Source organism: Ambystoma mexicanum, chromosome 6p (genome assembly GCF_040938575.1).
Source record: "Ambystoma mexicanum isolate Mex_15411 chromosome 6p, UKY_AmexF1_1, whole genome shotgun sequence".
Taxonomy (NCBI): Eukaryota; Metazoa; Chordata; class Amphibia; order Caudata; family Ambystomatidae; genus Ambystoma; species Ambystoma mexicanum.
This window is the reverse complement of record NC_090935.1, coordinates 1310624278-1310651427: the sequence shown is the minus strand read 5'-3', so window position 1 is coordinate 1310651427 and position 27150 is coordinate 1310624278. Positions and strand designations below refer to the sequence as shown.

Genomic DNA, 27150 nt, shown 5'->3' with positions numbered 1-27150 from the left:
CACCCGATCCTCCCACTTCACATAAGATGTTAGTGTAGTGGGACACCCACTTATCACCTGAGATACAACAAGGGTCAGCCTTGTTAGGAATGTGAAACCCTCTACTAACTAAGCTCCAAAAGAGCTTATAATTATTGTTTAAAATTGCATGCTCTAACATTTCCAACTGTTTCACTGTGCAATCTCTCCTCTTAGCTTTCAACAGCTTTCTGTAATCAGATTTAAGAGCATGTAATTGGCCACAGTTCATATCTCCACATTTCACTGCCCCTTTACTCTTCCATTTCAGGAACCTACATACTTGATCAAACCAAACCGCACTCCCATGTTCTGACCTTTCAGGCTGATTCCTACTCGAGAGCAGTTTCCTACATTCACCAATTAATAGCTCCAATAGTTCTGTTCTTCATAGCAATTAATACATGCTACGCCAGCCAATTGGGTGTCACAGAACTCTAACAACTTATCTACAACCTTAGGTACCTTCAGGATCACCTCCCAATGGCCCTGCCTCATACGCGGTAAGCACTGGCTTACCAGTTTACCATTTTCCTCCACCTGAGCTGGGGTCTGTCCAGAGAACTCCATAGCCACAACCAGGGGGAAATCGTCACTGTTCAAATGGGCTACCACCTCAAATCCAATAATACTAGCAAAGGAGTAGCCATGAACCAAACAGTACTCTATATCAGACCCATGTTTACCCCGTCTACAGGTACACTTTGGGGGGCGGTCTCCATTGCATCTCCCTTTTAACTTGACCAGGTACTTTTCCGTCATATAAGCACTCAACTCTTTACCCCGGCTATCTTCTCTTGGATTCAGTTGACATCTAGCCAGGATCCCATGCTCTACCTCCAGTTGACAACAGTCAACCCTGTCCCTAACTGGTGATCCCAGATTGATGTAAAATCCCCCACAATAAGAACATTGCATGGGATTTAACATTCCAGAAGTTCCCCCAACATCTTCCTCCAACAAACATTCCCAGATAGACAGTTTTTTGGTGGTAAGTACACATTCACCACCAGCAAGTCCATTATACTTGGCCTGGTTTTCAGCAGAGCAACCACTGCAAACCCATTTCTGACGCCACCCTTTTAGCTGAACATAGTGAAGATGTCCTAATATAAGTAAGCACACCCCCATTCCTCCCCACTTTGCCTACACCTTTTGCCTCCAGTGCAAAAATAAAATAATTTCTGAGTGTCGCAGCAACCTTAACCCACGTTTCGTATAGGCAAATGATATTGTAACCAGTGATAAAAGTGACCCATTCCTCAACGATAATTTTGCCATTTAACCCGGCCACGTTCCAAGAAATCAGTTTAAAGTTGCTGCTCTCGACTCATGCTGTTAACTCTAGAGACAATTCTGTCTACCCCCTATATGGTGGAAATTTGCTGGAGATCAGCCATACACACTGTCCTTAGCTTTCTTAGAAATCGTCATAACAGGTCTTACAGTGCAGAGACCTGCTGGCTAACATGGGCACTGAGATTTTTCTGGACTTCCCGGCTAAAATATGCCACCGACACAACACTTGGTATGAGGCTATTGTTCCAGCGGTGGACTGGAGTGGAGACAACAAGGACATGGAAACTGGGAGCCCACGATCAACTTGGAGGGCTTGGGGGCTTGTGCTGCTAATAAATTTGACTCGATGCTCCTCCCAGTTTCCATGTCCTTGTTGTCTCCACTCCAGTCCACCGCTGGAACAATAGCCTCATACCAAGTGTTGTGTCGGTGGCATATTTTAGCCGGGAAGTCCAGAAAAATCTCAGTGCCCATGTTAGCCAGCAGGTCTCTGCACTGTATCACGCAAGCTCTAATATATGGATTGTTAAATTCTATGTGCAAATTACATCCACCACAGAACATACAATCTGCCAAAATGCAGACATGAGAAAATGTTTTCAAGGAAATACCTTCCACACCCAAGACAGTCCCTATGGACAAATAGTCTCTTGTATGAGTTTTTATTACCATGGATCCTGCCTCTGAAAGTACACATTAAATTCAACTGCCTTCAGTCCTCCAGGGGATCATGCCTTACATTTTCATAATTCTGAATTTCAGATGGGCAGAAGACTCCGGAGAAGGCTTCAGACACAAGGCTGGTTGACCCAAGGGAGTTTGTTGTGAACTCATAGGGTCGGCTCTAGGGGCTGCTTGAGTTGGAGGGACCAAGCTTGGTAAAGTCAGACCCTGAGCTGAAACTCCCTCCCTACTCATAGGTCTCAAATTCGAAACAACCCTACTCAGCCAGTTACTAGCTGCAATATTGGACTGACCAGTTGCTGCTACATGACCCAGCCCTTCTTGATCAAGGCTTTTCTGATGGTGTAGAGAAGCCAAGTCCAAGCCAGCCAATGGGCCAGATTTTCTCCAAACCTTTTCAACTCTCTACCTTGGGCTACCTGATAATTTGTACTATCAACATTCTGAGTTTCAAGCCACCTTCCCTTGACAATAACTGCCCCGGCCCAGACTTGGCAGATCTCAGAAGCCAGCCCCTTACTACACCCCATCTTTGGGTCTCCAATAGTTGTCCTGGGGCCAGGTGGAAGTGGAATCTGAGCAGCCAATTTGTCTATGACATCCAGGTAAATAGCTAGTTCAGCCCTTTCTGATGTTATCAAAATCCATAGTGCCTTGTACGTGTTTTCCAGGCTCGCCAACCTTTAGAAAATATTTGCCAAGAAAACATTCTCCTCAACACCTGGTTCGCCATTCAGCGAGCCTGCATCACTCAAGGAGGTATTAGGCACCATTGCCGACCATAGTGTCAGATGCTATGGACCTTCCTCTCGAATTTTCCAAAGCCAGGTCTGGTCGCTCCCAGGTAGGTCGTAGATCACTAGAGCAACCATCGGGATCAGGCAGAAGGTAACGGCCGAAAGTACGACTGGAGATTAAATTATCGGAACTTCACCAGAGCTCCAGACGCATCTGGTGAGATAGGCTCTATTTCCCCCTCCACTTGGTAGACCTTCTGGCCTGTGGCTTCCTTCTCTAAAATAGGAGATACCTGGCTTGTCACTTGATGCCCATTCGGCTTGGTGCCCTGGTGGGCAATCAAGAAACCTGTCAGGCCAACCTCATTTGAGGCTCGGGAGAGGGTGGGAGTGGGAGTAGATGTTGATACACCCACACATCTCCCCTTATACAGCCAGTCTATAGAGCACTCCACGGCTTCTAGGATCGATTTATTTGACAGAGCGTGCCTTATTGAGAGGCCCTCTGCATCATCTTCCCGGACATAAATTTCACTAACACCTGGTGGTACTGTAAACGGCAAGTTTAAATTTTCCACAGCACACCCCTGTATAGATCCCCCAACAAGTTCCAATGAAGTTGGTAGATCAGGTCCCTTTAACATATCCAATAACTGGAAATTAGATAAGGGGAGACATCATCTAAAGAAGGTAAGCATAACCCCCTGGTGGCGATACCTCACCACTGACTCCCTCGCTGCCATCCCGCAGGACAGTTACACCTTCAGGTGCAGGGAACACTAATTTGTCCTGACTCCTTAACCTCCATTTTAGTGTGGCCTGACAGAGTCTTTTAGCCGGCATCTTCTCACTCCGGGCCCCCTATTTCAAGGATCCCATACAGGTGCTAACTCCTCGCCTTTCTTCCAAGCCACACCACACTGCAAAGGTCTCAACGCCAATGTGACCTACCGGGCTGTCGCAAATCTGATCGGATATGCAGCCAGCACGCCCACACTTTGGTCCGCTACGTGGTCTGTGGGAGACCGGATCTGTGCGGCTAAGCAGCACGCTCTTCAATCCTTCAAGCCCTTCAAGCCCTTCCGGTCCTTAGGCTCCCTCACAGTGGATAGCGCAGGGTCTCTCCGACAGCACAGTCTGTGTCCAGCGATGGGAAGTTTACAGCAGCCGACAGCACCTAGACGCTGGGCACCGTGATGTAGCAAAAAGCTAGAGGAAAGAACCTAGCGGCGTCTCTATGTCAAGTCACACTACAGCTACTCTGCAGCTGCCTCCGACACTTCATGAATGTGTATTCTTCTGGAAAATGATTGATGTGTGTGTGAATGAAAGATCTTTTCACCTGCCACACAGGCATTCTTTCATTGAAAGATGCAAGGCATTGCTTTCAAAGCGGGCTTGTGTGGAGGGTGTTCGGCACAGACTTCTGTAACCTACTTTGTACAGAGTGCCATTTTCCAACCGTACCTTATGATCAACTTTTTTGGCATTTACTTTAGAAAGGGGTGTAAAAACAGGTGAATAATGCCATCGTCCACGTTTTGCAGCGCGCAGAAGTTGGCAGTAGCCATATTGTATAACTCTACAATGTATCACAGCCTCTGTAGCACTGGTATCTTCCCACACTTGACTTGATAGACTTTTCCTTGTCTTCAGGGTCCTGCTAAAGCCAGACGACTCCCTGCAGATCCTTGCGCCCGTCGAAGCTGATGTTGGATTCTACACCTGCAACGCTACCAACGCCTTGGGATATGCATCTGTCTCCATTGCCATCACTCTAGCAGGTACATACATACCACTGTGAGCAACACATTTGCTATAGTGCCTCTAAGCTTTGACATGAGCAGACTTTGATGTGTGTATCGCATCTAGAGATGAAATTAATTAAATATTTTCTTATTACATTTTTGTGACTTCACGCAACCTGGTTTTAATATTTGTGTGGAATTATTTGAGACATGCTTTTGGTATTTGTATTACGATGATACAAATGTAGTCCTCTCTTTAAGGAAGGAGGAGGACCCCAGGCTACCCCGCCCTTGCACGCCTAGATAGGAGAGCCAAGACCTTTGGTCATACACTGAAGGTCATTACTCAAAAATAAGTGTGGTCAGAACACGTTAAAAACATTTTATTCAGAAACCAACATTGCAGTGTCACAAGACAAACATATGAACATACAGCCTTCATAGACTAGAGACACTGTGGTGCAGACAAAACGGCATAGTCAATGGCATAACTAAGGTGCTTTTGCAGTATGAAATCGGGTGTGGTACACATATTAAAGTGGTGTTAGTAACAGTGTGAATGGCGATTCACTGGTAGTGTCAACACAGGGGGAACTGTATCTTGCATCAGTTCATTACTTGGGATGACCCTCCAAGCCATCATCAGGACACACTGATTCACTGTATGTGTCAACACATTAAGTGTTTCTAGCTAGGCAGGGGGAACTGTATCTTGAATCAGTTCATTACATGGGATGACCCTCCAAGCCATCCTCAGGACACGCTGATTCACTGTAAATGTCAACACATTAAGTGTTTCTAGCTAGGCAGGGGGAACTGTATCTTGCATCAGTTCATTACGTGGGATGACCCTCCAAGCCATCATCAGGACACGCTGACTGAAGGTTGTATGTTGGAATATATGGTTTGTTCGTTGTGGGGATCATCTCCAGACAAATGCTACAAATAAACATAAATAATGAGAGTCTTAAAACCGAACCACTAACAGGACTTATATCCATTGAACTGATATACCAAAGCTACTCACCCACCTAACATCTCTTCTGCGTGTATTGGGCTGCCCGTTGATCAACATGTGGGGGAAACTTGTATGTGTTGTATGGATGGTTTCTGGAAAAAATAAAAAGGGGCAACAGTTTGTCCTCATTTTAGCGTTCCCATATATTACCTTATGACTCAATTTATACGTCATAACTACTTGTTGGTGATTAACTTTTTAGTGAGGGATCTCTCTTTCCGTTTTCAATTTTAATTGGTTTCAATGTTATTTTCAAAACGCATTTTTACCACAGGGTTGTTTACTTAGTCCAGAGGTTGTCCGGTCTATGAACCGCAGCATTTATATGATACTGGTCTGTTATTACACAGTGCCCCCACAGCGGTTAGTGAAAAAAAAACAGAGCTCGGCACATTGCCTGTATCAGTAAGCAGAAACTACGATTCACATAGGCATTACATGCTTCACTGGTCTCGAAGCACCCATAGTTGGGTGGATTGCTTCCCAGATGTTGAATCTGCTTTCATATTATCACAGAGGTCTACGTGACTGTCAACCTACCTGCTTAAGCATCATAAGGACTTCTTAATTTTCTGATGGCCCGCAACCAAACCCGGAACAACCCGGCACAGTAGTATATATTACTGCTCATGTGCGTGCATCGATAGTGTAGCGATGGCATCTTGGATTGGGATTTTTGTTTTGTTGTGACCGCCACTGTCCCTGGCCATAGATCTCATTATTATGCATCCCACAGCACTAGCCCTGTTGGAAAAATTAGCCGAATAAAATCCTGACTTGAAATTATCTCTCAACCATGTAAACAATCAACAATGAACATGGTTCACAAAATGGTGGTAGTTATCGACAAACACACAAAATACCCCCGGATCTAGTACAAAGTATTCAGTGCACACAGGATATTTAGCTAAAACGACTCTAAATGAACATTTTTACAGCTAGTTAATTAAGAAACTTACTTAGGAAAATCCTCATTTGATAGAGACAGCAATATGGATCGGTTATGCCTCAACTCACATACTGAAGTGTGCCGGAAAAAGTCCCACATGGCACTTCTTAATGTACAAACAGATTCCATTTGATGGTGGCAGTATTGGGGCTCTTATTAACTGAATTTATTCTGAAGATCCATTTTTGTTCCATTTGCCTGAGTAATAGATCCCTGTCTCCACTCCGTGTCGGACCATTCACTGTTTGGATAATAAACCACGGAACGTCATATGTGTATGTGATTTTGACTGAAAGTGGGCCACCATTGGTTTGTCCGCTGTCTGGTTTTTTATGCAGGAGCGGTGTTCACAAATCCGTTGTTGGATTTCTCGTTTTTTCTTGCCGATATAGATCAAGCCACAGGGACATTTGATACCATAAATGGCCCATTTGGCGAGGCAGTTGGTAAAGGAACTTAATCTCCATATAAGGCCAAATACATTTACTTCCTTCATATCCTTAGTGAGTTGGCATACTGAACATTTGCCACACCTAAAGTGGCCTATTACTGGGGGTAATGACCACAGGGTAGGTTGGACCGAACATTTAGTCTGAGGTTCCTCATAGGTATGAACAAGCCTGTCTTTCAGATTCTGGGTGCCTTTAAAAGCAAACCTAAGTTTTCAAGATTGAAATCTTCAGTGCATAGAATGTTCCTTGAACATAGCTGGAGGAATTTTGAAGCCCCAAAATCAGACATTGAATAACACCACAAACAACTCCCAAATCATCAGTTTGAGAGGAGAGCACTTCTGTCTCTCCCACTCCCGCCCCAACCCGTTCACCGCTCCACCTCTTCTGATCTTCCGTCCATGTTTCTTTCCCAGCATGCAGGACCTGCACTACTGAGTGTCACCGCTGCTTGCCACGCCTCCAAGCGTAATGCAGACAATAACAGGCAGGATTGGGTGGAGGTGTTAAAATGATCAAGGGCAGTTTGGGAGAAGAGGGAGGGCATTGCTATTAAGTATCCAGTTGCCTGTTTATCGTCATTCCGTTGAGCCTGTAACTTCCAGGGCAGTGGGGCTAACCCATGAAATCAGCACCACTTCACAGAAATCTGAAGCATTGCAAAATTACCTTGGGTTTCCCAGCCTGTCTAAGTTCACTTCTGTTACAAAAAGCAGTGGCGCACAAGGCTGCATGCTCTTCCCTGAAACTGACTCTCCTTTCCTCAGAAGTTAGATTCCTGAAGTATTGCATTTTCGAAAACAGGGTATATTTAGTCAGGTGTGAAGCTGAAGTATGACTTAACAAAAATAAGCAAGTAAGCTAATCTTGATCGCTAATTATTTCCTTGTAACTGGAACGTTGTCGGCGGTGCCCTTTTTGCAATAACAGTTAGAAAGCACATGCCAGCTGAGGCTCTTAACCGAACGTCATAACAATGTTATCCTTGCTGATCAATGGAATGCTGTCAAAGCGAACTTCAGATAAAAGAGCATGTTTAATGACTAATGTTCTTTATTTTCTTTATACCTCGAGGGAAGATTGACTTAACATTTCAAGTTAATATCTAGGTTTGCTAAACGAGATACCTAAACAGGGTTCGGAAGCAGGAAAACTGAATAAAGCTGGTTAAGGAAAACAGTCCCCCTGACCTCTGACCACCCCACCCTTCACCCTCTTCTTTGCCTCAGACATCACAGCCGAATTGCTTCAAAAGCGTCAACCTTTTCTCCCAGAGAAAGAAATGGCCACACTTGCTTGGATTGTTATCTGGTCGAAACCTGAATATTGCAATATACTCTCCCTAGAAAAACTATTGAGTTTCAAAATGTGGTGCCTGATTCGAAGGGCATATGCCATACTGCTCCCGACCACAGCCAACTTAAAGTTAAAAACAGGTCCTAATATGTATGCTCTTATATATGTAATGCCATATACCATAAACGGAGGCCTGCAGAGCATCAAAAGCTTTGTTGGTGGTTTGGTGGAGTCAAAGGAAGGGGAGTAATGGGGAAATGTATCAATCCATCTAAGTGTTGTGCAAATCAGTGTCAAGTTCCTTCTCTTAGTCAAGGAAGACTCGATTGTTCCGGGTGGGGGTGAGAGGGAATTAGCAAAATGGAGATTGAACGAAGCCCTTCTGCAGTGACTACTGGAATCAGATGTTATACACATCTGGGTGTATTTGGAGAATCTTGAAACCTCACACAAAATCAATTACGTGTTCCAGTTAAGATGAGGCTAAAGACCCTTTTTATTTTCCTGGGGATTTGGGAGTTCAACTTGTGGGAAAGTATTGGTTCATAGTTTTGGTGATTCAACAAAAAGCGGACTGCACATAAGTGTATATTTAGCCAACTGGTCAACATGTGAAGCCCTCTGCACGAGATCACCAAATGTACGAAGGCTTCTGTGGTACAGCGAGAGATGAGGTAGATGGGGAGATCCCAACAGCCGAGACATCAGGGCTGGATAGGCTTTCCACATGGAGCTCCTGGCCTGTTTGCTCTACAAGAGAGGTAAAGGGCTATTAGAGTCCCCCTTTATATCTCATCTTTACCTCTCATCTTTACATCTCATCTTTACATCTCATCTTTACATCTCATCTTTACATCTCATCTTGTCTGAAATACTTAGTTGCATTTGGGTGCATTTGAAAGATCTTCTGAGGCACAAATCTAAGGATAACAGGGATACTTTCCCTTTGGGAGTTATCAAGAACTGGGTACAAAGAGTATTGGAAGGTGCAGGTGGAGATTGAGAAAACTAGCTCAGAAAGGTGCTCGTGAGGCTCTGGCACCAAAGAACATCCCACCATAGGAGTCCTGCATGTCTGTACACCAAGGAGGGTAACAGAATGGTGGCACCTGTAAACCGGCACCAAAAACTGGATAGGGGGAGAAAACTAACACTACCATAGGGTCCAACAATTTAAATACAGTCTGGTGCCTGATCCCTTTAAATGACCCAGTGCACCATGGGTGGTGGTGGCCGGTATATTGATCATTCAGGAGAATCTATACATCGACACCAATGTCCAAAATTCAAGAAAGACCCCATAGACACCTTGAGGGCAGAGTAAGCCTTACAAGGTGTTGGTGACTATTGATTGAAGCATATGATAAGCCCTGGCCACACAAAGTGGTAGACAGTGGACTCCGGACCTAGAGAAAGGGCAGCCTGAAAACAGCCCCCTTCCCTTGTTAATTTTGATCACCCCCACCTTGAACAGAGTTTGTTTAGAGACTCCTTTGTTGATTATCTCAACTGAAATCAACCCTAGACAGTATCCCACGCTCACTGTGACAAATGAGAAAATAATAGAGAAGTAAAGATCATTGAGAAGATGGTGTTGAGTTTCTGTGAGTCCTGGTGTGTAACAGCCACAGTAAACAGATAACCAGTATTTTGCCAGATTAACCAGGGGACAAACTCTACTAATACTTTCAAGAATGCTGAGATTGTTCTTGTTGACATGATAAGATATGACTTTCTACTTGAATGTGATTACATGATATATGTAATGTAAATTGTATGACGGATAGCTATATATGTCTATGTGTATATTTAATTGTGTCTAATTATACGTAGTGCTCATATAGTTTACATACCGCATCTGAGTTATTGTGTTGCTTCTGTTGTCAATGGTTCCGAATAATTTAAATGTTAAGTGAAACCTAAAAGAAGCGCAGTTCAGCAATACAAATATTTACAGAGTTGACGGAGCACTGCAGAAGATCAGAAGCAATAATGTTTGTGAACTGGAGGAATCAGAACCATAGCGTTTTTCACAGAGGCATTTTCAGCTTTTAGAAATAGTAATCTCAGGGTTTCATATCAATCACAAGATCATTATTCTAGTCGCCTCTGACACCGACTTAGAGTTCAGCTGTGGAGCGTTTTAACTAATTGGATATGAAGATCACAACAACTTGCTGATTCCAAGGTCTTTGACAAGTGGATTCATTTTAACAGGTATCCAATGATAATATCTATCCATCAATCATGTACAGAGACTTGTTAGGTCATTGTTTTTCCAATGTATTAAAAATTCCAAAAGTAGAAGACATGTTTATCTGTAATAAAAGTGCTGTCGAACAGGAACCCAGCCAATGTATGTCACATTTAAAGAAAGTCTTGAATTGTTGCATTGATGTGCAAAACACATGTTGACATCTCATTGTCAATTTGAACACACATAAACATTTCTTTTAATTTCAGAATTATTCATTAATTGGAAACTCCAATAATCTATCAAGTTGTGGATATGGTCTATGCAATGGTATTATGCTTGGATAAGTGGTAGCATTATTCAATTTGACAGAGACCTTGGGTTCTGCATGTTGTGGTCTAACTGTGGAATCTGTTGACAGAATGAATATCTGGTCCTTTCTGGCACTTGGCATTCATCGCAATTGAGTGTTACTTTTTTAATTTTTTAATTTTTGGACTGCAGCTGGTGGAATCAGCCCTTCTGTCTTCCCAATGTCTTTTAGTTGGATATGAAGTTTGCCAACATAAGTAGGAAGGCTCTAAGCAAACAAGCTTTTTTGGCTTCCATTTCACAGTTTCTTGTGTTTCGTCTTGGTACAGCATCCAGACATTGCTCATTCCAGTGACCATTCCCCCAAGGCTAATCAGTTCTCCCAACTTTCAAGAGACATTTAACCATTAATGAGATCTGTGGTGAGGCCCATGGGCTACGCAATGTGATTCCTGTAACAGCTATTATCTGGGCGGCATTTCAAGGGGAGATGCTCAGTTGTATCGAGCATTTCTTTGCTATATCTGCTACAATACGTCAGTGATGGAGTGCTCTACAAATATTAAACAATCAATGCTAAAGCCAACGGTTTGGGCTTCTGTGTAGGTGCGGGATAAGCATTTTCCAGGCACTGCCATAAGTGTCCTACCTGGCCATTAGAGGCAAGAGATGGAAAATGGTGTATATAATAGAAGTGCCTGGCAAATGAGTATTTCATACTTATACACAAGCCAAACCAGTTGGCTTTGACACTGCTTGTTTTTAGCAGGAGTTCATAAACGAGGGCACATAATGGCGTTAGTGATTAGCAGTGCCATGGCCATTAAGTTGGTGGGTAAATAACCAAACACCCACAAGCTTTGTGTTCCTCCTCACATGCCATCTCCCTCCTATCTGTACTCTGATGCAGTCGTTTTGGCTTATAGATGACTCTTTAGCACAACCTAATAGCCAAAACTAAAAATATATTAATGAACCTGCTCCCATACGGCCAGACCTAGGCCTCCTCTGTCAGTAGGCTGATTCATTACAATACAGCAAGGAATGTTGCTCACCATAATACGGTTATTCCAAGGACTCCACCAAACTACCAAGGTCTGTCTCCATCCCTAGCTCGAGACATACAAGCAGATCCCAGTAACCATACTGCTTAGTTGCCAAAACGGAGTGTGAGATGCAAATGTTGTTGCAGCAGAGATGGAGCCATGGCTATGACAAGGCAAGGTTTCCAGTCCACTCGTTAGGGTAACGTATCCTGCGTGAGTGAATAACATGGAGTGTGTGACCTATGGGCCAAGCTTACATGAGACTGTACAGCGAGTAACTATCCCTCATCCAGTGATAGTATTTGTCCAACATGTTTTTTTCCTCCGTTAGTACCAACGAGGGATAATCAGATTGTTTCCAACAATCTGATTGGCCCTCGCCTGGTCCTTACCTGCCCAATAAGACTCTGCTCACCACCACAGTCCCGGGGTTCCTTCTTTGAGTGGCTGCCATGGAAATGCAGAAGGGACTACAGGTAGTCTCTTCTCTGCTTTCCATGGTGGCCATTTTCTTTGTTTTTCTTTTTTTCATTGGCCGCCATGGAAAGGGAGAAGGGACTTCTCACCGTTCTGTGGCAGGCATTTCTTTTTTTCAGTTGCGAAACGATGATGGTGTCTCGCAACTGAGAAAAAGACTATTAGTACTCCAGTCTCATGGGCCACAGTACTAATAGGAATAAGGCCCTCGCATGGGAGGGGGGCAGGGCATTACCTGAAGCTGTAATGCCCCCACTGGTCGGGGCTTATTGCTTAATTCAAACACATTTTGCAGCATCCTGGAATGGTCTTCACACTCCACACCGAACGTTCCTCGCTCCTCCTGTTGCATATGTTGACTGCGCTGCCTTCCCAGTGACTAATGACTCTCGCTTTTTCTCCTGGGCAGGAAAGCCATTGATAAAAACATCAAGAAGTGAGTTAATCAACACAGAATCGCGTGCTGCAGTCACTGTTGACGTCGGAAGCATCGTGAAAACGACCGCAGGAGCGAATGTAACGATACACTGCCAAGTGGCTGGTAGGATCACACTTTACGTTTATGTGTGCTTAAATCTGGCTGCAACCTTATCACATTGTTCCCTGGTACAGACAGGAGTTGAGCACGTTCCAGACATGCTGTGCGTTCGCGGACGTTCATTTGTATTCAGTAATATTGTTTGTTTGTTTGTTTGTTTGTTTATTTATTTAGTATAGCGCGCAAAACCCAGAGGTAACAGGGCGCAACAGAGGTCAGGAAGATAGGATTACTTAAAAACTTGGTTACAGAATAAGATAGGCATGAGAAAAAGTGCATTGCATTTACAGTTACATTGTGTGGGATGTGCATATATACATATAGTTGAGCGAAGGCTTACAAATTTACATATTAATACTGTGCGTAGGGGCAGTTCGGTTGCATTTACATATTTACAAATTTAAGGCTGTGCATGGTAGTCCGGTTATAGCACTGGCATGATCAGATTAGATGGCAGGGTTAGTCGTGAGGATCATTGGCCCGCAGCCAAGTGAGGGTGTTTCGCCTGAAGCTATAGTAGGATTGGTCAGTACTAATGTGGAGTGGGAGGGCGTTCCAGTGTTGGGCTGCCAGGACAGGGAAGCTGCTGCCGCCGGTTTTCTTTTCTCTGAAATTGGGTACCTGCAGGCAGTAGGAATTGATCGATCTGGTTGTCGTAGGAGCATTCCATTTTATATTTACGTTATGGAGTAGATAAAGTGAGCATTTCTGCAAATGCGAGCCATATTTGCAAAGATGATTAGTGAATAAGCAGTGCAAAGGCACACCTACAAGTGGGCCCATTCTAGTGAGGAGTGGGGCAGGAAGCGCTAAAGTGCACGCTGATGTTTGCTATGTAGTGCTCCTTCCATCTTCACAGGTGAAAGGGGTGCACGGTGGAGGGTTTATAATCATAGCATCAAATGCCAAAGCATTGAAAGCCTTACCATCTAAAAAAAAGCGTCCAATTGTTTTAATGGGGGCATCCCCCAGCCCCCCCCCCTTTTTTAACCTTTTAAAAACGCAATGTTTCGACGCTTTTTTTGGATGGTAAGGCATTTGATGCTTTGGGGTTCGATGCTATGACTAGATGCCCGGTGGAGGAGAGTCATTTGTGCATAACGTATCCCCCAGGTGCATCTCTTGAGTTTGTGTGTGTGTGTGTGTGCATGAGAGAGAGAGATGTACTTTCACTGGAGGATTTCTTAATCTGGCCCGTCATACCTCATATTATTTTTAATAAGGCGGTGGGGGGGAGACTGATGTTGTTCGAGCAAATTCTCCCTTGAGTGCGGTAATACATCACTGGAAGAGAAATGATAGCTATTTCTTACTTTTATTTGCTCATACGTTACAGTACAGCATTAGATCGTTTTTGAAGGCCGTTAATCAGTGTAAAGGACTGTGAAATGTCTGTAAAACACATGTTCTGCCGCGTAGTAAACTCTAGGCATTGACTAGCTTTTCCACACTATCTGAAAGAAAAGAATGTAATACACACGTCCTCGTGAAGCGGGAAGTAAGTTGTGCTCAAGTGTATCACTAAACGGGACAGCGCCATTGACTGGCATGAACACCTACAGGCAAGGCCAGAATTTTCCATTAGTCGAAGTGTACGAAAAGAAGTAGTGGAACTATGTTCCCCGCTGGTCTGCCCCGCCCCCGATAAACCCTATCCCTGCACCCCCTCCCACACACAATCCAAACCCGTAAACAAACACACCTGCTATTTATGGGAATTGTGCAGTGCGCTGAAGTGCAAGCTTCAACTTCTTCCTACACTTTTATTTTAAAACTTAACCATTCCAGAATGGTTTATTTTTAAAATAAAAGAAAAGGAACAGTGAAACTTAAAAATAAAAAGTATGGGAACACCGCAGGCCAAGCGCTCCCGCACACTTCGACCTCTGGAATTTTCGGACCTTTAATAGATCCTTAAAAACCATGTTATTTAAGTAAATTCCCCCTTCCGTCCAGTCTTCTATGAAATTGTCCCGTGCTATCTGTTCGTCTGTTTGTGTCTGTGTCACGCCCTGATGCCTGCGGGCTGTCGGCGTGTTATAAATAAAAAAATAAATCTGCATATACAAGCTGAGGAAAGAATGGCTTTCATGAGAGAACAGAGATCATGCGGAGAACAAAAAAAGAGTTTGTTTCAGAAAAATTAAAAAGGGGGCAAAGGATTCAAATAGAGTTGAATTGCAGCACGCTCCCAAGAACTTAAAAAATGCAATATGCTACACAGGGGAAAAGGTGCAAGTACAAAAGGACGGTCTCGTGTTTTCGAGAGTAGAGTTGGGCATTCTTCAGGGCTGCATAACGTAACAAAGAGGAAGCTGAACGTGTCCATCTTGAACATGATGCAGATCTGGTCAATGGTCTTCAAAAATGATTGCGAGGAAAGCTTAGATGCTTTTCAGATAAAAAGGAGCAAGAGCTTGTACGAAAGGAAGGAACTGTGGTGTCATGGGTGACCCTGAGATTATGGTTCTTTATGAGTTTGAAGGCAGCCATGGCGCTAGCGCCATGGCTGCCTCCAAACCCGGGTCCAGGTCCGGTGTCACTGAATGGGAACTTACCGGGACATTCTGACCTATGCAGACCCGGTAACTCCCCATTCAGTAAACCATTCCCCATTCCCATTTGAGCCCCCATAGGGAATGGGGAAGGTGCTAACTGCGGGCCCATTATTAGCTCCAAGATCCCTTAACGGGTCCCGCAAAGAACAGCTAGTCAGACCAGCCGTTCCTCCTGGGACCCGCTAAGGGACCTCAGAATATGGCGGTAGGGGCTTAACGGCACCGCCATCCTTAACGGTGCCGTTAAGCCCCTAAAGCCATACTCGTAATGACCCCCATTGTATTGCTGAAGGTAAGGGAGAGACATGAAGGAAGCAAAGGAGCTGCCAAACACACATGGGGAAAGACGATGAAATTGAAGAAAAATGTATAATAACGTAAATGTTCATTGTGATTTAGAAGGATCCTGACTCAGCCCTTCGTCCTTCAAAGGAAAATCGAATGAATGATTTAAATAATAATTATATAATGTCATAATAACACCTATTTATAATTGAGAGGAATTCAGCATGAAGCTCTGTATAAAAATGCAATAGTATTATTGTTTGCAAAGACAATACGCGATTGATGATGAGGGACAAAGCGAGGAACAGAAGGCTGCAAATTACACAAAAAAGTAAAGTTGTGTGTCACAACACATAATCAAATGAACCAAGTGTTGTGGGTTGCGTGAAGAGTTAATGCGATGTGGCAGATTACGTGGAGGCTGAATGACCCTCCGCGAGGTGGACTGCAGCATTTCCGCATAACTAGTTCTCCTTGGTGTGCTGTTTCTTGTCTCTGATGCTGCATACTCTAGTGTGTTGGCCCCTCTCCATCCATTGAATAGCCTTCCGCAGTCTAGCCATGCAAGCACTGACCTGCACTTAGACACCTCCCCTGTATGTCGCTTACTTGCTGCCATTGTCCATCACCCTTCTACTGTTTCACTGGCCTAGGTGGAGAGTCATGCCTTGGTAGGGGCAAGTGAGAAGTCGATCTGTGTGGGTGGATGCGTTGCCATGGAGATAGATGCCAAGGGGTCCTATAGTGCTCCATGATGTTCCACACACATGGGGGAGGCAAGGTGCTGGTACCGAGGGTAAATGTTACCATGATGTACTAACATGTGGTGTCACATTGTTCCCTCCGTTTTTTCCAGAGGCTTAGGAGGAGGGACCACGGTGGCTGTCAAACTAATAGGCTGCTAATGGGCATCCACTCCATAACCAGCCAGGGATTCCAGTGGGCAAATAGGGAAACTCACTTGAGTTGCTGCCCTGGGAAGTAAAGGCCTAGAAGAAGAGATGCTGCTCTACTTTCTCTACCTAAGTGTTTTAAGCACATGACAACATGAAAAGGAATGTGGCTTGGGAAGACATATTTCTCAAGAACTTGATATTATATGGAACAATGCACTGGTTTAAAGGGCCCTGGTGTCCGGGAGGGATATTGGTGCACGTACATAACTAGGTAGACTATGCCAACACCAGAGAAGCAATAAGAGCCTGTCTTTCATACAGCCTCTAATTTTCAATTCAATCCAAGACCGCCAACTCCATAAAGACCAAAACAATAGCCATGCCTGCATTCCATAGGTTAGTGTGCTGGCCCAGCCATGTCACCTTTGATAGATGGTTCAAGTGAAGGTGCAAAACATGTGGGTAGATGATGCAGGCAATATTTGGGTGACCGTAATGCTGGTGCAAAGCCATTGAGCTCCATCGACTACACTCAAGGCACAAGGATGAACTTTTGAGGACAGCCCTAATAGGTTCCCAGTTCTATAATAAATGGAAGGCCACACCAAGAACTGTCTATGATCTCTGTGGATTCAAACAAGAGACAGATGTGCAGTTCTGATTTTATTAGGGAAGACTTAATGTCCTCTTCCATCACAATCCAGTGCCAGTCAGTCTCACCTGAAATCGTAGGTCAGGGTTGGACACCCTGTGGCCTCCAATGACAGTTTTGTTTCAATTCGTAAAACCTTGTTCCTAGTTTAGCACTCCTAATACAAATCCTGTAAATAGGACCTCACTGTGCTTAACTAAACATCCTTACAATGGGGGTGGCACCCTGGACCCCTCATAATGAATGACATGAATTACTTTACTGATGCTTACCTCCTAATTCTCCTTGACCTCTCAGGAACATTTGACAGAGTAGACCACCAGACACTCACCGACAATCTACATTGCTGCATGCCGATCACCGAGATCGTCCACAGCTAGTTCACATCCTACCTTGCTAATTGTCAACAGTTGGCACAAATGGATGTTTCCAGATCCCCAACTCTACACATCAAATGTGGAGTCCTGCAAGGATCCATCCTGTCCCCCTTGATCTTCAATCTTTAAATGGAACTACTCAGAACCCTCTGTGCTCCACACAACATCCACATCCATCAATACAGAGATGGCACACAGATCTACCTCAAGATATCGTCCATCGAAGACATCCACAGATTTAAGGCCTGCCTCACATTGTACCAGTTCTGGATGTCCAGTTCTTACCCCTCCAAAACTGAATTCCTGCTGCTGACAAACAACATCGAACACTCTGACATCCAGACCTGGCAACCTGCTGTGAACCTCGAAGACTTCACACCCCAACTAGCCACCTTTGCCAAGCCCTTTGAGTTCAACATTGACAGACAACTCACGTTCAAACAGCACATAGCAAGGAAGGCACAAACGGCTTGGTACCAAGTTTCTCTTCTTGCGGAAAATCAGATCCTTCACCCCAGAAAACAACTTCCAATCGGCTGTCCAGCCTTGGTCCTTTCCCACCTGGATGGTTGCAATGCCCTTTTGGAAGGCCTTCTGGCGACTTCTCTATCACCCCTGAGATGTGTCCTGCATGCTGCAGCAAGTCTAATTAAAGAACTCTGCAAATTCGCCCACATCATTGCGACTCATTTCGAACTTCACTTGTTCCAGCTGCAAGCCTGTATCATCTTCAAATCATGTTGCATCATCTACAAGGCTGTCGCCCCGAAGTCCCCAAACTACCTCGCTAAGAAACTCAAGATCTCTGGAGGCATGCAATCCACCAGAAGTAAGGAAATGTGCAGACCTGAACTCTGACAGTGCAGGAAGGAAATTATTAGAAGACAGGCCTTCTCTGTCAACGCTCCAAGACCCTGGAACCTCCTTCCCATCAACATCAGACTTGCCTAATCGCTTCTACAGTTCAGGAAGAATTTCAAGACCTTCCTCTTCCTGGTATGTTCCTTCCTAACACCTAGGTCCCCACACCATGCAATCCCCACACTACCTGAGACTTAGTGATCTGCTCCTCTCTGTCTCCTGCCCCCTGCTTTCAGGTCCCCTGCTCCCAATTGCCCTCCCTCTCCCCTGTTAGTTCCCCGCTCCCTTTGTCTCTGCTACCTTCACAGTGTTCGCCCCCTCTGATTGTAAAGCACTTGGCTCGGAAGCTAGGTCATCACTCAATAAATAGCCTAATAATAATAATAATAATAATAATGATTATCCTAAAAGTTCTTGCATAACCTCACATGACTGAGAGGGGAATTCAGATTGGATAGCGTCTGCAGTGGCGCAACGTTAGGCAGGTTCATCTTCACAGGTGCATCTATTGCTGTTGTCTCTACAGGAATTCCTTAGAGCCTCTCTCACAGATCCAAGAGACCGCATTGTGCATGAAAACAGAAGCAGAGGCCTTCCCTGTTGCCACAATGCTTACAGTGCCTCATTCTTTCTCATACTCTTCAGCACTCATGTGCCCTCTCTTTCTCAATTTCTCTATCGCATGCAGGCACTTTTTGGCTTACTGCACAAAAACCCAGACTCATTTAAAAGTGGAAAAGGTCGCTTTAATGTGACAGGCCAAAGCTTACAATCAAACGTTTAACTGGCTCCATGGCCTAACAAACCAAAGAAATATTTTAACAACCAATTAAATAAATTAAACATTAAACATTTTCATTTTCATTTTCCCCCCAACAATTAAATAATTAAATAACCCAATTCCTCCCTAATGATCCCTTGGATCCTACCGTCTCCTTGTCCCTTTTCCAGGCGTCCCGCTTTCTCCCAGGGGCCATGCCCCTCCAGGCTCAATACCTGTTCCCCCGGGGTGACCTGCTTGTGCAAACAGCGCCACCCCATCCTTTCCCGTGTCATTCCCCCATTGTGCTTCCCTCCCCCCACATCAAAAGGGGCCATGCCCCCGGCACCCTGACCCACTTCAACACCCTTCAAACTCCCCTCTACACCAAACTCCCCCTTCCTATGACCTGCAGCCAGCCTGACCTGCCACATCAGCAACATATATTACACACACTTTCACAATGCCCTGACCTGTCACACAAAACTACCAACCCCTACCCTCCTAACAGACCCCAAAACTCATAAACTCGCCATGTCATCTAAAAACCCCCCGCATAATCCCATGAACAATGGACCCCCCCATATTACATAACCAGACACTACCCTAAAACGAAAATGAAAGGGGTGGGAGAGCGGGACAATCATCAAGTCCTAAGCGTCGCCTGCCTCCCGAACCTTCCCTGAGCCCTTAAATACCCCCGGGAGGCGCTCTGCCCCCACGGCCACTCGCTGGCCATGTGCAGCGCCAAAAACTCCCCAGGGGGAAACGCTTCGCGTTTCCCCCCGGGGCCCACCTTTTGGCTTACTGCACAAAAACCCAGACTCATTTAAAAGTGGAAAAGGTCGCTTTAATGTGACAGGCCAATGCTTACAATCAAACGCTTAACTGGCTCCATGGCCTAACAAACTAAAGAAATATTTTAACAACCAATTAAATAAATTAAACATTTTCATTTTCATTTTCCCCCAACAATTAAATAATTAAATAACCCAATTCCTCCCTAATGATCCCTTGGATCCTACCGTCTCCTTGCCCCTTTTCCAGGCGTCCCGCTTTCTCCCAGGGGCCATGCCCCTCCAGGCTCAATACCTGTTCCCCCGGGGTGACCTGCTTGTGCAAACAGCGCCACCCCATCCTTTCCTGTGTCATTCCCCCATTGTGCTTCCCTCCCCCCACATCAAAAGGGGCCATGCCCCCGGCACCAGAAAAACCCTCCCCTGAGGAGTTCTTTCTGCCCCACCCCCCCCCAAACTTTTCTACCTCAAACTTTTTACCCAGTCTCCCAGCCCAGAACCTAAGAAGAGCCACACCCGTATCCCTTACCAGATCATTTTCCCCAGCAAGACTAATCCCCCCCATCTGGAGGCCCATAGCTTTCCCTCACCCCAGCCAACATAGGAAGCAACTAATCCCATCCCAGCCCCCCAAACCCGGACATCTTACTACAACATCTTTATAGTTGCAACCCAGTTGCCTGCCAACAACCCTTTTCTCAGCTTCTTTCCCCGCCCACTTAACCCTAGCATGACCCAAAAACCAGATTTTTGACATCTGACCGGACCTCCTAGCAGCATCTGAAAAAGAAATTACAAAATCACTTACAAATCAACAACATCCTAATAAATGCAACACTCCTGTACCTACTGAAAAAATTCTATAAAGACATTCCGTTTGCCCCGGTCCCTGACATACCCTTTGTATCTCCCTTACTCCCAGCGTCCCAACCTTTTCACCTACTCCTCTTAATAGCCCAGCCTGTTACTTTCAGATGCTGCACCCCTCCTAAATGAATGAGTTCCAACCTCCTAACCTTTCCCACACCACTAGTAACAACTCTTCAGTACCCTATCCTTTCTGGCCATCTCCTTAACCCTCTCCAGAAACACCTCAGGTCTTCTCCTACCGTCCCCCTATATTTCGCCCCTTTCACCTAACCTTTAAACAATACACCTAAACCCACTTAGACCCCCTTTTTCCTCTAAACTATTACCCCCTGCTCCCCCTTGCCCCCCCACCTTCCATCACCTTATTAATATTGGCCCTGCGTTGCCCCCCCTGCACCGGGGGCCCACGAGCACCCCCGTCCATGCAGGCCCTTTACTTTATTGCTCCTCCCGCCACTGCACCAGGGGCCAAACCTGCACCCCCGTCCATGCAGTCCCTTCCTTATCACTAATTTACAAGATCCTGGCGTCCATTACCACCTGTTTCCCACCTGCACCAGGGGCCCTAGTGCACCCCCGTCCATGCAGGCCCCTTTTCTGCCTTACTCCTCTCCACTGCTGCACCAGGGGCCAAACCTGTGCCCCCGTCCATGCAGTCCATTCCACATAAATTCCTCTTCCAGCACCTTGCTTCGTTGCTCCACTTCTTTCCCCCAGCTGCACCAGGGGCCCTAGTGCACCCCCGTCCATGCAGACCCAGCTCATCACTTCCCCTTGCTGCACCAGAGGCGCTCCCGCACCTCCGTCCATGCAGCCTGAAGCTTACTCACCTTGTCGTGCGGCAAGAGTGAGGGCTTCACCACCGTCGTCCATGCCCTCCAAACGACGGCCACCACCCCTTAACATTTTCCACAGTTACATCCCCCCTGCGGCCCTCACCTACCTACGCTTCTTCCTCCTCACCCTTCTCCTACCCCCTTTAAGTCACCCCCAAAAACCTTTCATCAAACCTTGTGCCCCCCCTCCTTTTACGTTAAACTGAGCCCGACCTACCAGCACACCCCAATTTACCTGGCATGCGGTCTTTCCCCCCCACCTCCTTGCCCCGCTCCTCGCCCTGACCCACTGTCCCCTGCCTGAAAACAATCTGTAACCGGATGCCGACCAGCACACTTGCTGCACTCGTGTTTAAATTTGCACATCCACCTCGTGCAGCCTTCTTTATTGAACGCCCAACATGCTGTCGGAGGCTGTCCTCCGCCTCCTCCCTCCACCCCCTCATGGGCGGGGCGACCAAGAAAGGGCCGGTAAGGCACAGGCAGCCCACTTGCTGTGTGCAATGTCGGGGCAGGCCTCGTTGGAGCCATCCATTGCAGCCAAAGATCCATGTCTATCTCCCCCCAGACCGCCTGACTGTCCTCCGCCATTCTCGCTCTGAATTCCTCATCATAGCGTACCCAGGCAAAACCCCCAAAACTCGTGAAAGCCTTCCTAATTACGTCCATATATTTAAGCAGGGCCACGCAACGCTCCGGGAATTTTTCACAGTACACACTGGCATAAATGATAAACGCCGACGTCCAATTCTCAATAGTCACTGGGACCCTTGGGCGTGAAGCCAGTTCCCTCTCTTCCTCCTTAGACCCCTCCTTTGCTCTCACTTCCCTATGGAGCAATTTAAAGACATCCACAAATTCCCCCGCCTGAATCTTCTCCCCGGTCGCTGCCATCAAGTGCACCCCCAATGGTTTTGTTATCCCCATGTATGGCAATTTTTTCTCCTTTCTTTTCACTTCACACTCCTTATCTTTTCCGGCTTGCACTTCGAGCACCAATGGCTCCACCACCTTGTCCGTTTGGACCTCCACTGAGCAAATGCTCTTCTCAACCCCTGCGGCTCCAATGGCCTGCACACCAACTTCTTTCCTTACACTTTGCAGTCCAGACCCTTCATCCCCTGTCCCCCTTCTTGCGACCCCTCTCTGCCATGCATAGAGCATTCCCTTTCCTGCTCACCTCTTTCCACACCTGCCGCCTGTGGTCTGGCGTCCACACCGATGCTCCTCGTCTCCTTTCTTAGAGGGCTCCTACTGCGGGGACAAAACATGTCAGCACACTCACCCAGCCAATAGTTCCCCTGACCCCTTCCTCCCCGTCCACCCTGCATTTCCCCTTCCATATCCCACCTCAAGCTTCTTCTCTCCTCCCCCCTTTCCCTTTCCGCCCCATAATCTTCCACTTGCCATTGCCCCACATATTCCTCCCATCCCACTTCATCACCCCTTAAATACCATTGCGGATGCAAGCTCATGCCCGAGTTGAGTTGATGATCTTCTTCCGAGCCCGGGGCGTCCGCCCCGCCACTCCTTTGAGTCTTCTCGGCGGGGTTGTAGAATCCCCTGCCTGGTCCTCTTCTCTCGGGCGAGGCGTTCCGTCCTCCACCCTGGAATCCTCATTGCTAGGGGCTGTGCTGCGCCCTCTAGGCTCTCCTTGCGCTGACCGAGGAGGGGCCGTACTGAAACCCTCTACCTCCACCTGACCAGCGGGGGCTTCGCAGCGCCCTCCGCCCTCCTTCCTCCTACCCGGGGGGGCCGTTCCGCGCCCCATTCTAACCTCCTCAAAGGACGGTGACCTCTCCCTCCTTCTCCCCCCTGCACTCTTCTGCAGGTATTTACCCCCTTTTCCCCTTTGCCCTGTCACCCCCCTCTGCGCCCCTTCACTGGCTCCACTCTGATTCCTTTGAGCCACCTCCATCTGAGAGTTCCTATCTACCCTAGAACTAATACTCGCTCCCTCCATGGCTGCCCACCCGAAATCATTTCTCCCTCCTATCTAACTCCTTCCTCAACTTCCTGCCCCTAGTTTCCCACACCTCCCCTCTCCCCGCCGATGGGGTGCAAGCCACCACTGCCACGAGAGCCCCATCTACCGCTGCTCTACGCTGCGGCCTACCACCACTTATCTCCCCCTCCCCCGTGACCTCACCGCCAGTGACCTCCCCCACTGCCCCCTCTAACTGAGCCCTAGATGCCCTACTAATTATTTCCAAGGCCTCCCTCAGAGCCTTAGCATCAACCAGCCCTCTCTTGCTGGCTCCCTGCCCAACCATTGTGCACTACTAATCTGGTTGTGCACTAAATAAATGTCCCGTGAAAACTTAACCTAGCAGATCCTAAGCCCCCGAGCCAAAACTACCCTTGGGCCTATACCCCCCCAAAGGCCCAGCTAATAAACTAGGAAACGCATCAACTAGGCGCTTGGGAACACTCAACCGTTAATAACACCCCTGCCCCACACTATTCTCTAAATTCTAAATAATTAAAACTAAAATTATATACCCCCCAGGCCCATGAAAATCCCCCAAAACCCTCAGCCCAACCAGCAATGAGGCAGAGGAGGGCCCGTGTCACACTGCCCCCTGGTGGATCACGAGATGCACCGCACCGTCAGTAACCAGCAATAACGTACTGTCCCTTTAATGGAACCACACCTCCTCCTCTGGCCCCAGCCTGCTACCGTGCCCCGCGTCAACTCTAAAACCTTCTACTTCACACTAACGGGCGGCCGCCCACACACGAGGAGGGTCCTTAAACAGCGCTGCGTGCACAGTGCCCAGCACACCCTTTCTGGCCACCAAAAACACCCAGCCGGCAAGCGAACGTCGGCGGGATGCGCCCTTCCTCCTACGGCACCCCCAGGCCCTCTATTCCCCCCAACAACCTAGCCTCGGCCCCACCACGCACCCGCCACTGGGCCCACAGGTAAGCACACGAGGGGTGTCTTATCTACGGCACCCCTCCTACCCTATTACCGAATTCTAAAATATAATATGTATTTTTTGTTTTTTTTTTCTGCCTACCCGCCCACTCCAAACAATACTCCCTTTCCTACCTCCCTAGCGCGCACCTCCAGGCCCAGCTAATCCCAGGGAAGGCTCGCGAGCAGGCGACAGGACTGACAATCATCAAGTCCTAACCGTCGCCTGCCTCCCGAACCTTCCCTGAGCCCTTAAGTACCCCCCGGGAGGCGCTCTGCCCCCACGGCCACTCGCTGGCCATGTGCCGCGCCAAAAACTCCCCGGGGAAAACGCTTCGCGTTCCCCCCGGGTCCCCCTTTCTCACTCTCCCTTTTTCTTTCTCCATGCGTCTCTTTGGTTCTCTTTTTTCTCTCCCCCTCTCCGCATTCTCTTCCCACGCTCTCTAACACCATCTGCCTTTCCTCCCTTCTTTCTCCATCTTATTTCCCTCTTTCTCTTTTTTTTCTCTTTCTCTCCTCTCTCTTCGAATGCATAGTTGGATATACACCACTCAATCAACGCATCCATTTTTTGGCGGCCATTTTGATGTCTGTCTCGTGTGGCCTGTGGGCAGATTATGTTGACCATATATGGCCAAACTGAACATAACCATAGCCAAGGGAAACTGGCCCCTATTTATTTCGGTTTAGAGCTTGCCAATTGGAAGCTGATGGGTCCTGAGCTAACCATGTCTAGCCAGCCCGGATAATAAAAATGTCGAGTTGGACATATTTTCCCTAAATACACCTCATCACAATTGCACCCACGCAGGCCAGCGTCCAGCCTGTCCACCAGCCCTCAATGCAGGCGTCCTGAAGGCAACCGAGAACATGGGAGAGAAGCAAGGTCAAGCAAGGGGCACATCTTCACTTTAGAGCACGTTGTGACGGCGTCTGTGGGAATCTCTTGGCGAGGGAGGTCAAACGCCCAGGCATCAGCTGGTACCTCATCAGTGTCGCGTCACTGTTGACTCTGCGGAAGGCAGGGGCTTGTTTGTATAATAACTTCGGCTTTTTCCCAAGCGCAGCAGAGGTACAAATGCCATGCATTTCATCAACTGGACGGGCGATTGCACGCATATCTTGTCTTAGCACTCACAATATTTACGCAAGGAAGTTCCCATCACGGGCCCTGCTTTGGGATCTCTCTGCGCGCCCCTGGTTCTCTGCACTAAGTACAGGGTTTTAGTGTGGATATTTATCAAGATGGCACAGTACGGTAAATATTCCAAAAACAGATTAGCTGCATCGTTTAATCTTGACATCTGAGTTGGCGGCAGGAGTATATGGGCTGTCCGCCGACATGCGATGATACGCCGCAGCGGCATACGTTTCCACTAAAGTGCACGAGGGTAAACGAAGCCGTATTACCCTGCCCCTGGGAATCTCGCTTTCCAGATGCTTTCATATAAGAGTAATGTGAGGAGAGAAGATTATTTTAAGGAATACACGTGTAGCAGGACGAGTGATCGTGAACCAGCGCAGGAGGCACTCTGGGCACCAGGCCAGGCTTCCTGAGTGGCTCAAAGAGGGCACTAGTGCCCTGGGAACCCAAGAAGGACACTGCTTCAGGCAAGGGGCAATATCTGTGAATAGAAAAGAGAAGAAGGACACTGCTTCAGGAAAGGAGCAATATCTGTGAATAGCAAAGAAGCAAGCTCAGGGTAGGCTGACCAGACGTCCCGGTTTTGCCGGGACTGTCCTGGTTTTTGGTGTTCTGTCCCCCCTTCTCAAGGTTATGTTTCCATTGGAAACTGCAGTGGTCTCGGTTTTTTGTAGTAGGTCTTTTATAGCTGGCAGGCAGGAATGCGCATTCTCGCTAGGGTGGCCAACTGTCCCGCTTTTCGCGGGATTGTCCCGCAATTAGGGACTCTGTCCCGCCGTTTGCAGAGTGGCTGTGCGGGACGCAGGTTGTCCCGTCTTTCGTCAGGACAACCTGCATCCATCACAGCCACTCTGCGAATTGAAGTGGGCATTTAAACAGCACGGCGATGCCGCCTGCTGCTTTCTTTCCCTGGCGGCTCTGCAGCCCCGGCTCCTTTAGAGCCTGCAGGTCGAGCTGTAACGCTGGACACCTGTCTTTATTCAAATGCTAATGGTTTGTTCCTGGGTCGTGATGGTCATGTTTGAAATTAAAAAAAACGTGACCATCACCTCCCGAGGACAAACCATTTGCATTTCAATTAAGCCTGGTGTCAGAGCGTTACAGCTGGACCTGCAGGCTCTAAAGGAGCCATTAAAAAAATGCAAATTAAAAAAGGGGCGATCCAAACATGAATGAAGGGACGTCATCGCCGCCTTGTGGGCAAGTGTTCCGCAAAATACTAACAAAGCGTTGGCCACCCTAATTCTCGCACAGAAGAAATGCTGCATTTTACAACTTAAAATACTGTTAGTTTGTGATAAATTAATTATATGTGTTTATTTGAACAGTAACACTTAAACCCCCTTCTCCTCCAAACGACACTGAAGTGTAGTGCCTAAAGTGTAGTGCCTTTACAGACACCTTCAAGAGTTAGTTCTACTTTTAT

At 46.9% G+C, this 27150-nt stretch overlaps 1 protein-coding gene across 1 annotated transcript in view; it reads left to right on the top strand.

The window, feature by feature from the left end:
* Positions 1–27150, top strand: part of ADAMTSL1 (ADAMTS like 1) — a 941617-nt gene that overhangs the window by 699159 nt on the left and 215308 nt on the right. The window contains exons 20-21 of the mRNA XM_069625973.1: positions 4395–4522; positions 12640–12771. Coding sequence (XP_069482074.1) covers positions 4395–4522; positions 12640–12771 — 260 coding nt within the window. The remainder of the gene's footprint in view (positions 1–4394; positions 4523–12639; positions 12772–27150) is intronic.